At 34.7% G+C, this 16,534-nt stretch overlaps 1 protein-coding gene across 3 annotated transcripts in view; it reads left to right on the forward strand.

Annotated features, from left to right (window-relative positions):
* The window catches only part of PARD3B (par-3 family cell polarity regulator beta), a 1,072,202-nt gene that overhangs the window by 525,365 nt on the left and 530,303 nt on the right, over nt 1-16,534 (forward strand). For all 3 annotated transcript variants that reach the window (XM_079130568.1, XM_079130566.1, XM_079130567.1), the window contains exon 5: nt 11,688-11,776. In XM_079130568.1, the coding sequence (XP_078986694.1) occupies nt 11,688-11,776 (89 nt within the window). The remainder of the gene's footprint in view (nt 1-11,687; nt 11,777-16,534) is intronic.

The raw sequence follows: 16,534 nt of genomic DNA on the forward strand, positions 1-16,534 counted from the left end.
AATGTGTTTATTTGAATATGAGAAAAAGCACATTAAAGTAGGTTGCAGAATGGCGTTGTTAAACTCTTGCACTTCTACAGCTTTGAAGGTTTTAAGGCAGCCATTACTTGAAACATGTGCACGACAACAACGTACCCACTGGTGTTGGGCTTAAGTTGAAAGACCGACAGGCAGTGAAATGCTGATCTTGACATCAATCGTGGGTTTAACTTCTGATAACTCGAGAAGGTTGATTGATATATCTAGTTCTCTCTCATCTTACAAATAAAACAGAATACCTCCCCATTTTTCAATTCACAGCTATCTTTCTTTTTTTTATTGTAAACAAATGGGATACATGTTGTTTCTCTGTTTGTACATGGAGTTAAGGCATACCATTTGTGTAATCATAAATTTACATAGGGTAATGTTGTTTGATTCATTCTGTTATTTTTTCCCTTCCCCCCCAACCCCTCCCACCCCTCTTTTCTTTTACATGGTATTAAGTTCAGTTAAGGCCACTTTGTAAATCTCTACCTGTAACCACAAAACACATAGCCAAAACTCAGCAGGTGAAATATGGAATTTTTTAATTTTTCATATATCAAGTCTAAAGTAAAATTCTGGGAAAACTTAGTGAAATCTAGCTGTAGTACTAATAACATTTGAAGGAAAGAAAACAGCTAAGAAATGATCATAGAAAAATGAAAAAGAAATAGGGGTGCAGGAGAGAGCATTTTAGTTTTATTTAAAGTCCACTTTATGCCATGAATTTGTTTTTCAGAGTTCCTAGAATTCGCCACTTTTTTTTTTTTTTTTTCATTATCAAAATCTTAGTAGTGGGGTGCAGTGGGACACTCTTGTAATCCCAGAGCTCAGGAGGCGAGGTAGGAGAAGGGCAAGTTCAAAGTCAGCCTCAGCAACCTAAGAGGCTCTAAGCAACTTAGAGAGACCCTGTCTGAAAATAAAATATATAAAAAAGAGCAGGGAATGTGACTCAGTAGGTTAAGCACCCCCTGGGTTCAATTCCTGGTACAAAAAAAAAAAAAAATTAGAAAACATCATGATAGAAATTTATAGTGTATGATTTCACATAAATTTTGAATCAGAAACCATTTCCAAAGTTCTCCCATCTGTTTCCTTCATGTTGTAGAGACAGAATTAGAGATACAGAGAACATAAGGGAGATGCCCCAGCTCATGATACCTTTTTAATGACAGAACCCAAATAATAACCATCTCTCCTTCTGCTTCTTAGTTGTTGGGCATAAGTGTCAAAATTTATTTTATATTACTTTTTATTGATTCCTTTTAGTTACACATAAAAATAGGATTCATTGTAACATAAAGACATGGAATATAATTTGTTCTAATTCAATCCCTAGAACCTCCCTTCCCGTCTGCTACTTCCTCCTCTTTCCCTTTACTGATCTTTTTGCTACTTAAGTTTTTGTATTTTGTTTTTCAAATTAGTGTCTTGTGTATGTACATGATGGTGAAATTCACTGTGGTATATTCATATATGTACATAGAAAAGTTAGGTTGGATTCGTTCCACTAGTTTACCTTTTTCCATCCTTTCTACCTTCTTTTCATTCGCCTTTATCTGCTCCACTGATCTTTCTTTTATTTTTTTTTTTCATCCCTCCCGTATTTTGGATTAGTTTCTGCATATGAGAGAAAAAAATCAACCTCTAACTTTTGGGGACTGAGTTATTTCATGTAGCATGATGATCCCCAGTTCCATCCATTTACTGGAAAATGCCATAAAGTCATTTTCCTTTATGACTAATACTCCTGTGTATATATATTCCACATTTTCTCTATGCACTAATTCGTTCAAGGGCACCTAGGTTAGCCCATAGCTTGGCTATTGTGAATTGAGCTATAAACATTCATGTGGCTGTATGACTCTAATATACTCATTTTAAATCCTTTGGATACATACCTAGGAGTGGGATAACTGGATGAAATGGTGGTTGCAGTCCTAATTTTTTGAGGAATCTCTATATTGCTTTCCAGAGTATTTGCACCAATTTGCAGTCCCATCCATAATGCTTGGCAACATTTTTTTGTTAACTTAATCTTGATAATTGACAGTGTGGGATGAAATCTCAGTGTCTGTTTAATTTGCATTCCTCTGATTGCTAGAAATGTTTAACATTTTTTCAGTTTTTTTGACCATTTTTTTCCTTGGGAAGTGCCTGTTAGTACCTTTGCCCACTTATAGATTGGATTATTTGTTTTTATGGTGTCAAGTTTTTTGAGTTCTTTGTATATCTTTTATATTAATGCCCTACCTGAGGTCCAGGTGTCAAAGACTTTTCTCTCATTCTGTAGGCTTCCACTTCCCATCTTGAGGGTTTCCTTTACTGTGAGGAAGCTTTTTAATTTGATGTCATCCCTTTTGGATTCTCAACCAAGTTCTATCAGACCATTAAAGAAGAATAACACCAATCTTTCTCAAATTATTCCATGAAGTAGAGAAAGAGGGGAACACTGCCAAACTATTCTACAAAGTCAGTATTACCCCCTAACATCAAAACTAGACAATGACATGTCACAGAAAGAGAACTTCAGACCAGTACTCTTGATGAACATAGATGTAAAAATTATTAATAAAATGCTAGAAAACCACATATAAAAACACATTAAAAAGATAGTGTACCATAATCATGTTTCATCCCAGGGATGCAAGTTTGGCTCAACATACAGAAATCAATAAATATAATTCACCACATAAATGGACTTAAGGACAATAACCACATGATTATCTCAATAGAAGCAGAAAGGGCATTTGACAAAGTATAGCACCCATTTATGTTTAAAACTAGAAAAACTAGGGATAGAAGGAAATCACCTAACATTAGAAAGGCTGTGTATGACAAACCCAAGGAGAAAAACTGAAAGCATTTCCTGTAAGACCAGGATCAGGACAAGGATGCCCACCCTCATCATTCATATTCAACATAGTCCTTGAAACTCTACCAGAGCAATTAGGTAAGAGAAGAAAATTAAATGGGTATGAATAAGAAAAGAAGAGCTCAAATTATCTCTGTCTGCCAATGACATGATCCTATATTTAGAAGACCCAAAAAACAGCACCAGACTTCTAGAAGTCATAAATGAATTGAGCAAAGTACAGAATATAAGATAAACACCCATAACTCAATTGTGTTCCTGTATTCCAATGAGGAATCTGCTGAAAAAGAAATTAGAAAAATAATCCCATTCACAGTAGCCTCAAAAAAATAAAATATTTGGGAATCAATGTATCAAAAGAGGTATAGGATCTCTACAATGAAAACTATAGAGCACTACAGAGAGAAACAAAACACTAAGACGGAAAGATCTCCCATGTTCTTGGATAGTAGAATAAATATTGTCAAAATGGCCATACTATCAGAAGTGCTATACAAATTTAATGGGATTGCCATCAAAACTGAAATTTTGTTCTTCGCAGAACTAGAAAAAGCAGTTCTGAAATTTATTTGGAAAAATAAGAGACCAGAACAGCTAAAGCAATCCTTAATGAGAAAAGTAAAGCAGAAGGCATCACAATATCAGACCTCAAATTATACTCAAGAGTTATAATAACAAAAAAAGCATGGTACTAGCACCAAAAAAGGCATGAAGACCAATAGAATAGAACAGAAGACACGGAGACAAACCCACATAAATAATTATCTGATAGTAGACAAATGTTAAAAGTATATATTGGAGAAAAGATAGCCTTTTAAACAGAAGATGCTGGGAAAACTGGAAATCCATATGTAGAAGAAGGCTATTTAACCCCTCTCTTTCCCTGTACAAAACTCAATACAAAGTGGATCAAAAACCTAGTAATTAGACGAGAAACCCTACATCTGCTGGAAGAAAATGTAGGCCCAACACTCTAACATATTGGCTCAGAAACTGACTGCCTTAAGAAGACTCCCTAAAGTGCAAGAAGCCAACACATTAAGAAAGCAAAGAAGTATATCTACAATGAGAGTTTGTTTCAAAAAGAAAGCTTTTCAAAATGAAATTTGTTCAAATAAGTGTCCATTCTTTGTTGGAGAATTTATATATATAAAATATAAAAATTTGAATTTATATATGATATATGTGAAATATGTTTATATATGTATAAAATATGTGTATCTATGTATATAGATACACATATATTTATATATACACACACGTACACATACTTCCTCATTTGAGATTTACCCATATTACTGTTCCATGTACCCTCACTGAGTTCTATAACGTTTAATAGGTAACAAATTTTTTTTATCCACACGTGGCAGACAATGAAAGGGAGGGCCAAGATATTGTGTACAAAGCTCTGATGGAGTTTATTCTGAAATCATTCTTCTTTGACTTCAATCAGAGCTTCATTCTATTTCTGTAGCTTGATATTTACCCATTTTAATTTTATTTTTTATTAAACCTGTTAAGACCACTCAGCATCTCCTAGACACAAGCAAGATGAAGAGAAACTATGGCCTATCCTGATTTTGTTGAGGATCAATTGACTTTAGCCTTGCAATTCATAATCTTCAGTTGCCATGAAAATCATTGATGTGTGTGTTTTATGGGGTCCAAAACACTTATGTTCATTCCAGTTTTACCTACTTGCATTAAGATAACTCACCCCAGTAGTTATAGTTGTATAATGCACACATGCATTCTTTCCATAGGCAAGATTTTTATCTCTCTATTCAACATGAGTGGGTTTACCCTCCTCCTAAGATGGCAAAGGGACTGTTCAGTAGAGTACTTATGATCTAAAAGAAACAACTTTATTTAAAAATATCATTTTAAAGCAGTCTCTAGAATAATTAAACACTTGGAAGTTTTTATGTAAATAATTTCTTTTAATATTTCATAATTATCTTTTTCTTACCCTGTTTGCCTAAAATCAGTAACTAAGAGACATTACAAGGTAAATACAGTGAACATGTTTGCATTGAAATCTAAATTTTTAGAGTCAGAAGTCTTGAACAGTCTATTCTTTTTTTGACCCATGCTTACATCTTGGACAATCATTACCCTTTTTCCTTGAATATGTTCATACACAAAATTGGAATAGGAATAACAAGAAATCACCTGGGATTGTCATGAATATACATCTGGTTATATATGAAACATTTTAAGATATTTGAAAGGAAGGTAAACTATGTCCAAGATATTATTATGGTTTTTGTTAATAAGTCCAATGTTTACTAAGTGAACAACTGTTTATATCATAGCATACAGAAAGAGGACTGAATGGAGACTCAAGAATCTTGAATTCTGTCTTTGTCACTATCACAACATGCAAGAGACAATGGTCATTTTACCTGTGTGGGTAGTCGTTTACATAGTTATAGAATGAGCGTACTACACTACCTCGTTAGCTTCACTCTGTCCTGGATGTTTAAGATATTGCCTATATGTTAGACCAGAGACCCTCCACCTACTAGAAGAAAATGTAGGCCTAACTCTCCAACATCTTGACTTAGGAACTAACTTCCTCAACAAGACTCCTAAAGCACAAAAAGTAAAATCAAGAATCAATAAATGGATGTTTGCAAACTGAAAAGCTTCTTCACAGCAAAGGAAACAATCAAGAATGTGACAAGAGAGCCTACAGAATAGGAGAAAATCTCCACAAGTACCTCAGAGCATAAGTCACCATGATATACAAAGAACTCAAAAAACTTAACACCAATAAACCAAAATAACTCAATAAATAAACGGGCAAAGGACTTGAACAGGCACTTCACAGAAGAAATACAAATGGTCAACAAATATATGAGAAAAAATATGTTCAACATCTCTGACATTAGAGAAATACAAATTAAAACTACACCAAGATTCCATCTCACTGCAGTCAGAATGGCAATTATTAAGAATACAAGTAACAATAAATGTTGGTGAGGATGTGGGGGAAAAGGTTCACTCATACATTGCTAATTGGACTACAAATTGGTGCAACCATTCCAGAAAGTAATATGGAGATTCCTCAGAAATCACTATTTGACCCAGTTATTCCACTCCTCAGTATATACCCAAAGGACTTAAAATCAGCATAGTATAGCAACACAGCCACATCAATGTTTATAGAAGTTCAATTGACAATAGCTAAGCTATGGAACCAACAACGTAGGTGACCTTCAACAGACGAATTGATAAAGAAATATATAATATATATATATTTTATTTCTCAGTCATAAGAATAATGAAATTATGGCATCAGCCAGTAAATGAATGGAACTGAAGACTATCATGCTAAGTGAAATAAACCAATCCCCAAAACACCAAAGGCCATTGCTAACACACAGTAAGGGGGCCTGAGAAACAAAGTCACTGGATTGGACAAAGGGGAATGAAGGGAAGGGAAGGGGTATGGAAATGGGAAAGACAGTAGAATGAACTGGACATCACTTTCCTCTGTTCATATATAAATACACGACCAGTGAAACTCCACATGTACAACCACAAGGATGGGGTCCCCAACTTATACTCCATGTATGTATAATATGTCAAATTACACTCTACTGTCACTTATATCTAAAAAGAACACTTTAAAAAAAAAAAGATGTTGCCTACAGAACTCATTTAGGTACTAGTTAAAATATGGTAGTGGTTTTCGAAGTTGATTCCTTAACTAACAAGAAATTGTTAGAAATATAGACTGCCAGGCTTCTCCCTAGACCTCCTGCATCAGAACCTCAGGGCTAGTGCCCAGAAATCTCTGTTTCCATGAGGCTCCCAGTGTTTCTGATTCATGCTAAAATTGAAAATCACTGTTACGATATAAGAAAAAAATGAATAAAACACAGACCTTATTCTTAAGCAGTTTAAGTTAGCATTTTTAAATCTCTAATTGACTTGCCAATTTCTAGATAGGCAGGAATAAAGTCTAATAGTATATGTGTTTGAATAATAAATTAGAAGCATTAATATTGCAAAGGCTGGACCATTGGGGGATGACATCATAAAGTCAATGGAAGGATTTCTCATGGCAAGACTTTGCCCACAGAAGGCAGAATGTATATTAGGTAGATTTTGAATAACAGTGCTCAACTACTAAAAGGCATGTTAATTTCATATGTGTGCATGTCAAATGCAGTTTGTTTTTACTTTAGCACAGTTATTTTTGTTCTAAAAAGTAAAAACAAATATTCTGAAATTATGCTCAGAATTTTAATTTTAAAATTTAACATTATGTTTATGTATGAGCACCAGGCATACAACCTCTCATTCAAGTCTTCTCTGTATAGTGTTTCTATTACTATCATTCTAAAATTCATGTGCAGTTTCAAAAGAAACTTGTAGTTGACTTTTCAGAATGCAAATCTTGTTTTAAAGTGCACCTGAGCTTTTTTTTTTCTGAGACATAACTTAAAATTTGGTGGGTAAGTGGATTCAAGTGTGGCTTAAAATGCAAAAGAAGTGGGAAACTAAGCTGTATATTGTCTCCTATCAGTCACAGGGGGGTGCCTATTGATAAACAGAATGTCTATTTTCGTTCTCATCTCTAAGATGAAATCCTGAACTATAAAACTGTTTTTAATTTTGTTTTTTAGCTATGACCAACCAGGGAAACACAGTGAGAATTCGGGTAGCGTTTTCCTCCAAAAATTTTTATCAAGAATGTTAAGTTTCTTTGGAGACTCATAATTCAATGATATTTCATAATGAATACTGCATTTTCCTGTATGAAATCAGCAACTCGTGCCAACTGTGAAATATGAAATGACAGCCTGGTGCCAACATCATGATCACCCCTCTTGGGAGAGGGTTGCCCCTCCACTGCCTGGCCCTTCTCTTGCAGACTGTGAGCTCTTGCAGTTGTTAGCACCAGTGCTAACTAAATGTAAACACCTTTACTTTCCAGCTGCGGCTAATTGGTTTGGGAATATTTATGTAAGTGTTGATTTTAAAGCTAAAAATAGTGCAGCCATGTTTAAATCCTCCCCATTCTGGCTGTCAGAAATGCTCCCGTGATCCTGAAAGTGTTGCTAAAAATGTTCACTTTTTAAAGATTGTAGTAATTAAACTTGTCTGTTGTGAGAGCCACACACGATATGCTCCCTGGTCTGATAGAAGAGGTAAGCAACAATGTGAAAGGTCTCTGTCCAGTTGGCAAGACCTTCTGCTGAACTTTACTAAAGAGCAAAGGATTAGAATGTGGGCAGAAGGGGAGACAAAGTAAATGTGGAAATAGCTTCATACCATATAGTCTGTGCAGCTGATCTCATCCCTCCATTTAATATGAACGTTAAAAATAGGTATCACAATAAGTTTATTAATAAAAATAAACATAGAGCTTCCACAACCATCGTGCTCCCATAGGCAAATTTGAGAATTTGAAATCATATAATATTTCTCAGACCTAAAGTTGAAGAAATATGGAGGCTGTTCAGCATCAGTTGCTTTTATACCTTCAGTTCTTCATAATCTGAGTTATTTTTGCCCTTCTTCCAATTTTGAGAATTGTGATTTTAAAGATTTTTCTCAATTATTTTAATAAACTATATGGAAAAAATGTCATCTTCATTTTTGGATATGTGTGATTTTGTGACTCTTCATCTTGTAAGTTAATGAAGGAAAAGCTTAAGTACTCTCACATTATAGCCTGCCAATTATTTTGAAACTTTTGGGAAAAAAATTACGTTCTGCACCCTGTTAAGAGATAAGCTGCCTTGGTCCATGAAGTCCTGCAGTACTGTGATGTTGCAGTACTATTGAAGGCACCCAGGAATTGGCCTCACATTCTTGGAGGGTGCCCTGTGCACCTGCCCACCTGCCCCATTTCTAGAGAGTATCAAAGGATTCCATCACTGCAACACAGAAATGATTTCAGTGAGTGGCAAACACTGCCCGTTAGTTGATACGATAAACTACATTGTCTACCCCTTTATGATAGTAGTGAAAGGCACCTTGTTTTGGATGCTACTTTTTTTTTTTTTTTAACATAGTAGAACTGCTGTCTCCAGCATTTAAGTCTGTGAATGAGTGTTCCTGTTTAAGTCTGTAGTTTTTGACATGATTATTCCAAAAGTGTAGTCAGTTCAGAATTACCCTTGAGCAGATTATCACATTGCAATTGACCCAATATTGCTTTCAAATTGTAATTGACATTTCCAAATACTCAGAGTGTCAAGTATGTTGTTGATGTAAACAGAACCTTTACTTACCACCTAACTAGAACTAGAAGAAAAACTCCCCTTAACCTTGCATAATATTGATTTGAACCAGAATGTATATATTTTCCTACCTTGTGTTAGGGACCAACAAGAAAGTTTCATGTAAAAATAGGGAACAATAAGGCAAAAAATAGTTAATACTTTGTAGCAAATATTTCCATTTTTCTTTGACACACTATGGACATATATTTAAGTCAAATTACAAAACCAGAAAGGATATTTACTTTAAATGCCTGCCACTGGTAGTTGTTTGTGAATTTATATTGCTAGAATGGCATTGCTCTCCAAATTGATCTATAGATTCAATGTGGTATCTATAAAAATACTCATTGGCTTTGTATTGTAGAAATTGACAAGCTGATTATGAAAATAACTTAAAACTGTAAGAGTCTCAGAATAATGAAATAATATTGAAAAGAATAATAAATTTGGAGGACTTTATACATCCTAATTTCAAAACTTAATACAAAACTATAATAATCAGAACTGTGGTATTGGTGTAAAAATAGGTTTGGATCAGTGGAAATACAATTGAGAGACCAGAAATAATCCTTTCATTGTTGGTCATTTGACTTTGTTATGGGGGTGTCAAGAGATTTTAATTAACAACAAATGCTGCTGGCATAACTGATTTGATGTTGGCATATTCAAATATTAAGTTTAAAACCCTGCTTCATACCATCTATAGAAATTAACTCAGAATGATAATAGGCCTAAACCTAAGAGCTAACATTAAAAACTCTTAGAAGATAATATGAATAAATCCCTGTGACTTTGTATTAGGCACTGTTTCTTAAATACAACACCAAAAACAAAACAAAAGAAAAAGTAAATAAATTGGACTTAAAATTAATAACTTTGGGACTTTAAAGAACACATCAATAAGGTGGAAAGACAACTTACAGAATGGAGAGAATATCTGCAAATATTTAATTAGAGATTTTTATGCATCATATTTTATGAACCATTATAAGTCAATAATAAAAGAAAATTAGACATTTCTTCAAAGGAGGTATACAAGTGACCAATAATAACATGAAAAGAAGTTCAACATCATCAGCCATTAAAGAAATGCAAATCAAAACCATAGTGAGATATCATTTTACACCCTCTAAGATGGCAAAAATTTTTATAAAGGAAAATAACAAGTGTTGGCAACAGAATGTATTTCTAATAGGAATATCAACTTATGTGAACACCTAGAAATGGTGTAGCAACTCCTCAAATGTTAAATATAGAGTTACCACAGAACCAGCATTTCCATTCCTTGTAACTGAAAGCATCTCCACACAAGAACTCATATGTAAATAATCATGGCAATGTTTTCACAGTAGGCAAAAGTGGGAACACTACAATTGTGGGTGATGAATGGAAAAACCAAGAATCTAAGATGGAATACTGCTTGGTTATAAAATGGCATGAAATGTTGATATATTCTGCAACATGGGTAACCTAGCAAATATTACTCTAATTGAAAAATCATGTTTCTTTTATATGAAATATTGTAAGTAGACAAATCCTTAGAGTCAGAAAGTAGATTAATGATTGGCAGTGAATATCAGGGAAGAGGAGAATGAAGAGTAACTGCTAATGGGTATATGGTTTCTTTTGGGGGATGAATAAAATGTTCTAACCTTAGTGTTGATGGTTGCAAAACTGAATATACTAAAAACCACTGAATTGTACCTTTTCAAATGGGAACCCTAATGTTATGTGAATTACATCTCAGTAAATCTGCTATAAGAAAAAGATGCTTAAAGAGCAGCTCTACAAGCCTACCAGAGACTTAATGTGTTTCATAAACAAGAATTTACCTCAGACATGCTTTCTCGAATCTGTCTTCCACTTCTTGTGGTAGCATCCAATGCAACTTTGCCTACCTTCCTGTGGTGCAAAGACTCCACCCTGGGGTGCCTCTGTGTGTGATCTTCTTATCTCTCTGTAACGGAAGTGTTTGCCACTTTAAAAATTAAGCGTTCAATTTAGATTCTCTCTGGTATGGGTCATCCTCAAAATCAGTCTCATCGACAAAAACTCCAGATTTCTTCTTCCTGCAATGTTCCCACACATGTTTGAGAACAGTGACTTTTCCAGGTGTCATTTTTTCAGGAATTTGTTTTCCTTACATTGTAGTGTCATAAGAAGGTGCGCGCGAAGTACAGAACTTTAAAACTCCTCTCTCCACCTGCCACTGGAGCCTTCCCGTTGTTATTCCTTTTCCATGCTGGTTTTAAAACAATTCCAAGAGGCTGTAGTTGAGTAGCAGGAAGCTAAATGATGTATTCCAGAGCTCTTAACATATTGCTTCATGTGAATGAGCCATTTGAGCATTTCAGAAATCAAGTAAGAGAGAAAAGTACATCAAAAGCCCTGAAAAGATTAACACCTGTTTCCAGTCTTAAAAGAAATTGGAACATACTGTCTATATTCAGAGTAAGATCATTTACTCTCCCATGTTGAGACATTTTATTCAAATATTCAGTCTGTATGTGCAACATCCACATGCTTATGGGTTTGTTTCACTACAGGATTCCATGCAGAACTTGGAAGACAGAGAAGTTATGAATGGTGTGCAAACAGAACTACTAACATCGCCAAAAATTAAGGGCGCACTGAGGTATTTTCTTTCTGCAAATAAGAATGTTTTATTCATTTAAATTTGATGTTGGTTTCTTTAAAAAGTTTTAATTGTTCTTATTTTACAGGAAATATCAAGATGAGTAGAATTGTGGGGTAAAGCATGTCCCAATCCTAAAATTAATTATTCAATTATTCTTTTCCCCCATTTTCTATGTAAGATATGAGCGTTTACTGGCAAACATATATACAAATGATCCTCAATCCTTCCAATAATCTTCTGTACCCAGAATTTCTTAATTACTTCTACTTCTTTTTGTACAGCAGTTTAAAATGAGCATTTGAGAGTTCATTGTGGTTGAGTGTTTTACTTTGACTCTGGCTTTTTGGATTTTGCTTTGTATTGTGTTTGAACAATCTTGCAATATTTTACTTGATACATATAAAATGAATCCAGTCCATACTCTAGGAATCTTTCATGTTGTTAATGAATGGAACTCATTATGTGAAGTTAGTTGCACCCATGTTAACAGAACTTCCTTTTCTTTGTTCTGATTTCCAATACTGCGGCCTCAGGTATCCCCTAGATTCAAATCCCAGCCCAGCTAACTAGTTCCATGAGCTTAGGTAACTTACTCATCTTTTTTACCTTGCTTTCTCGTCTGTAAAATGGAAATATTATTAAAACTTTCTTCACAGGGTAGGTATGAGGATTTATTATGTTAATAGATGTAAATTTTAAATTGATTTAAGTCAATATACTTAAAGTGCTTTCAACAGAACTTGGGTCCAGTTGAGTGTTGTGAATATCTGCTGCTGTTGCTATACCTGTTCTTGTTACCGTTAATTGTAATTATTACCTGTAACATTATCTCTGTTATAGGTTAAGTATTTCTTATCCAAAATGCTTGGGACTGGAAGTGTTTCAGAATTTAGAGTTTTTTTAGATTTTGGAATATTTACATAGACTTAACCAGCTGAGCATGCCTAATCCAAAAATCTAAAATACAGAATGCTCTAAAATCTAAACTTGTTCCAGCAAGATATCAAGATCCAGAAAGTTTCAAATTTTAGATTTCTGAATGAGAGCTATTAAGCCCATATTATTGTTATCTACTGTCCCCAAGTTGCTTCAAATTTGGCTTAAGGAAGGTAAATTCATATTTAATAGATGGTTGACTTTAGCATTAGAAGGTAATGCTGCTAAGATAGATGGTCATTCATTAATTCAGTCAATGCATTCTTTTCATTAAGTTCAGATACTAACAAGTGCCAATTTGCATGAAATTAGCCTCTTTTAAAAATTGTGATCATTCTTTATCACAATGCTTTACTGTGACAATTCTCTTCAAACTTATAATTTATAGCCATATGACAATAATTACTCTTTATTTAGATTGTTTCCTTGATTAATGAGCTCTATGATATTTAAAACATTGGTACAGAGATTCTCCATCTTTTCGGAATTTTGATAGGATTGTTTGGGAGAGGTGGTAATAATGAATCTCATACTAGTTCATGCCCTTAGTCTATTTGGTTTTATTTTTTATTATTTTTATTTTTATTTTTTATTTTTTGGTACTAGGGATTGAACCACATCCCCAGCCCCTTTTTGTATTTTATTATGAGATAGGGTCTCATTAAGTTGCTTAAGACCTCAATAAGTCATTGAGGCTGACCTTGAACTTAACGATCCTCTTGTCTCAGCCTTAATTTCATTTTTTTTTAACTTTAGCTTTCTGAAAATTTTGCCAACATGTTGGCTAAATGCTACATGGATACCCATCATGAACGATTGTTTGGTTTATGGCTGCAGGAAAAAAAATCAGCTAAACTTTCTCAGTGTACAGGGAATTGAGACAAATAGAGCATAGGAAATTTTACTTTATTTTATTTGGTACTGGGGATTGAACTCAGGGGCACTCAACCGCTGAGCCACATCCCCTGCCCTCTTTTGTATTTTATTTAGAGAGAGCACCTCACTGAGTTCCTTAGTGCCTGAATTTTTGTTGAGACTAGCTTTGAACTCTCAATCCTTCTGCCTCATCCTCCCGAATTGCTGGCATTACAGGTGTGCGCCACTACACCCAGCTGAGCATAGAAATTTTAAAAGTAAATTTTAAAACTAAAAGATATGTATATTTAGTGTACTTTGATTATCAAAACAGTCTTTTGCATGAGTTTCTCATTATCACCTTTCATAGTTAAGAAACTATAATTCAGAACGATTAAGTAACACATCCAATCCCCACCTTCCACTCTTTCTATAAATCTATCGGTTCAAACATTACCTATGATGCACCTTCCCTGACTCCTTCATGTTTTATTTTAAGCTACAGAACCATGGCGAGGAGAATCACCAGTATAGGAGAAGCACTGCTAAAATCAGTTTCAGAGCAAATTCATAATATAGAGTGAGTGCAAACTCACAGCACTTACACACTCTGGGGTGGGAGAGGATGAGAGTAACCTTTACATATGAAATGCTTAGCTAACTGGGAAAGCTTGGAGATGACAATTCTCCCGGAGAACATTGGTTCTAGCTGGATGAGATGATGAAAAACTTAAAGTGAAACTAGGAAACCACTTACAGCTGAGTTCAGGATCTATGTCCTGCTGGGGCAGGGAGATTCAGAAGTCCCACAGAGGTTGGCCCAGCATAGGACTTCACACCAGAGGCATGGTAAGTAAATGGTTCACGGTACCCATCTCAAAATACGTTGAACCTGCCTCACCCCGTGGTCACTGCTCAAGCTTTTGTTACCTCTTAGCTAAATGATTACAGTGACCTCCTAACTCCTCTCTCAATTGGACCAGCATATTACTACTGGATAAAATGTTCTAGACCATCTTATTTTTCAAATTATTCCTTAGTTCCAAAACCTTTAGATTTAGAAAAGAACTAGGTTTGAACACTGACTCTGCTACTTACTTATACAATATTGGAATGATTACTTAACCTCTTTAAAATGGTTTCTTCATATGGAAAATGGATATCATGATTGCATAGATTATTATGAAGATTAATTGAAGCACATACAGGCAACTGACTTGGCACAATGGTAAATGAAAGATTAGAAAAACATGCATTGCTATTGTAATGATTGTTGTCATTATTACACATATTACAGTTTATTGGAACTATTTGTTCTCCCAAATAAGACTACACAGCCTCCAAAGAATTTATGACACCTAATACAAGTTTTGGAATACAATAGGGGACTACTTATTAAGTGAATGACTGAATGGATACAAATTTTGCTCCATAAATCATAAATACAAGTATGGGCTCACACATTATTGACTAAAACATCCTATTCAAAAAAGAACAATAACATTTAAAGGGAGTACTCCAAAGAGTCTTATATTATACATGTCCTATGAATCATTGCTGCATTTACTTTGATCTTAAGAAGACAGTGAAGCAGTAGTTTCTCTTTGGTACTTTTTTCTAAAACTTATACTTGGCGTTTTTCTTTAAAAGCAAGCAATATATACGAAAGACTGTCATTCCTGTGTCATTCCTGACCCCACCGTATTCCCTAATCCCTGTTGACCCAAGTTAGCCTTCTCCAGACTTTCTCCAGGCTTCAAACTGTCCTCCTGTTTATACTGTGTACTCTTTTGCCTATGATAGCCATTCATTATTTTCAGAGTTCATTCATTATTTTCAGAGTTCATCTGAACATACCTTATACCTGTCCCCATGTTTTCGTGCCTAATTCCCATAATCATTACTTAAGCCTCTGTTCCCTCACAGCTAGATTATTACAATAATTTACTCATTCTTATCTCAAGTACTAATCTCTCCCTTATCTTTTCCTTTTCTAGCTGATCCCGTATTTAACTTTCACGTAAATGTTTCTAATCCATGGCATTTATTGCACTGTTCCTTAGTTACAAAACCTTTACTGGCTCAGTATTCTATAAAATTAAGTATGGTTTTCCAGCCTGGGATTTGGCATACTATTCTGATATTTGATCTTAAAGCTAATGGTTCAATCTGTCTTCTACACCTCTCTCTCTTCTTCTTCCTCCCTTTCTTCCCCTTTCTTCTCTATTATCATAGCCTATCTGTGTGTCCACAAACTATCCTGGTCCAATACCTCAGTGTAGAGGGCTTTCTCTCCTGTGTGCCTTCTCCATCCCCTCCCTTTGTTTTCCATTGGAAAACCCATTTGCCCATGAGAGACCCTTCTCAATTGCTACCTCCTTTAGGAAAAGCATCCTGATCCTAGCTTGCCTTCCTGATCCTAGCTTTCCTTCCTGATCCTAGCTTGCCTTCCTGATTCTGTACCCTCTTCCTCTGAATCACATCAGAAGCTACCTCAGCTTTGAAAACACCTTGTCAAAGTGGCTAAGGATCTGCTCTGGAGTGCAATAGATCAAGTTTCAGTCCTGACTCTATCTCATATGAATGGTATGATGCTGGACAAATTAGTAACCTCTCTAAGAATTAGTTTACATCTAAGATAGATGATATAAACTTTTTATACACTTTATAGGAATGCATGTTTTAATACCTAAAAGCCAATTGGTTCACTACTTCCCAAATAATAGCTCTCATTCTTTGGGAATAAACTACTATTGCTACTACTATAGGTTGATCACCCATAATATGGAAATCTGAAATGCTCCAAAATCTGAAACTCTTTGAATGCCACCATGATGCCACAAGTAGAAAATTCCACACCATGATATTTTATTTCATGAACAAAATTATTTAAAATACTGTATAAAAGCTTATATGTATGATATATATAAAATATAATTGAATTTTGTGCTTTGTCCTGAGTCC

Source organism: Sciurus vulgaris (assembly GCF_902686455.1).
Source record: "Sciurus vulgaris genome assembly, chromosome: 3".
NCBI lineage: Eukaryota > Metazoa > Chordata > Mammalia > Rodentia > Sciuridae > Sciurus > Sciurus vulgaris.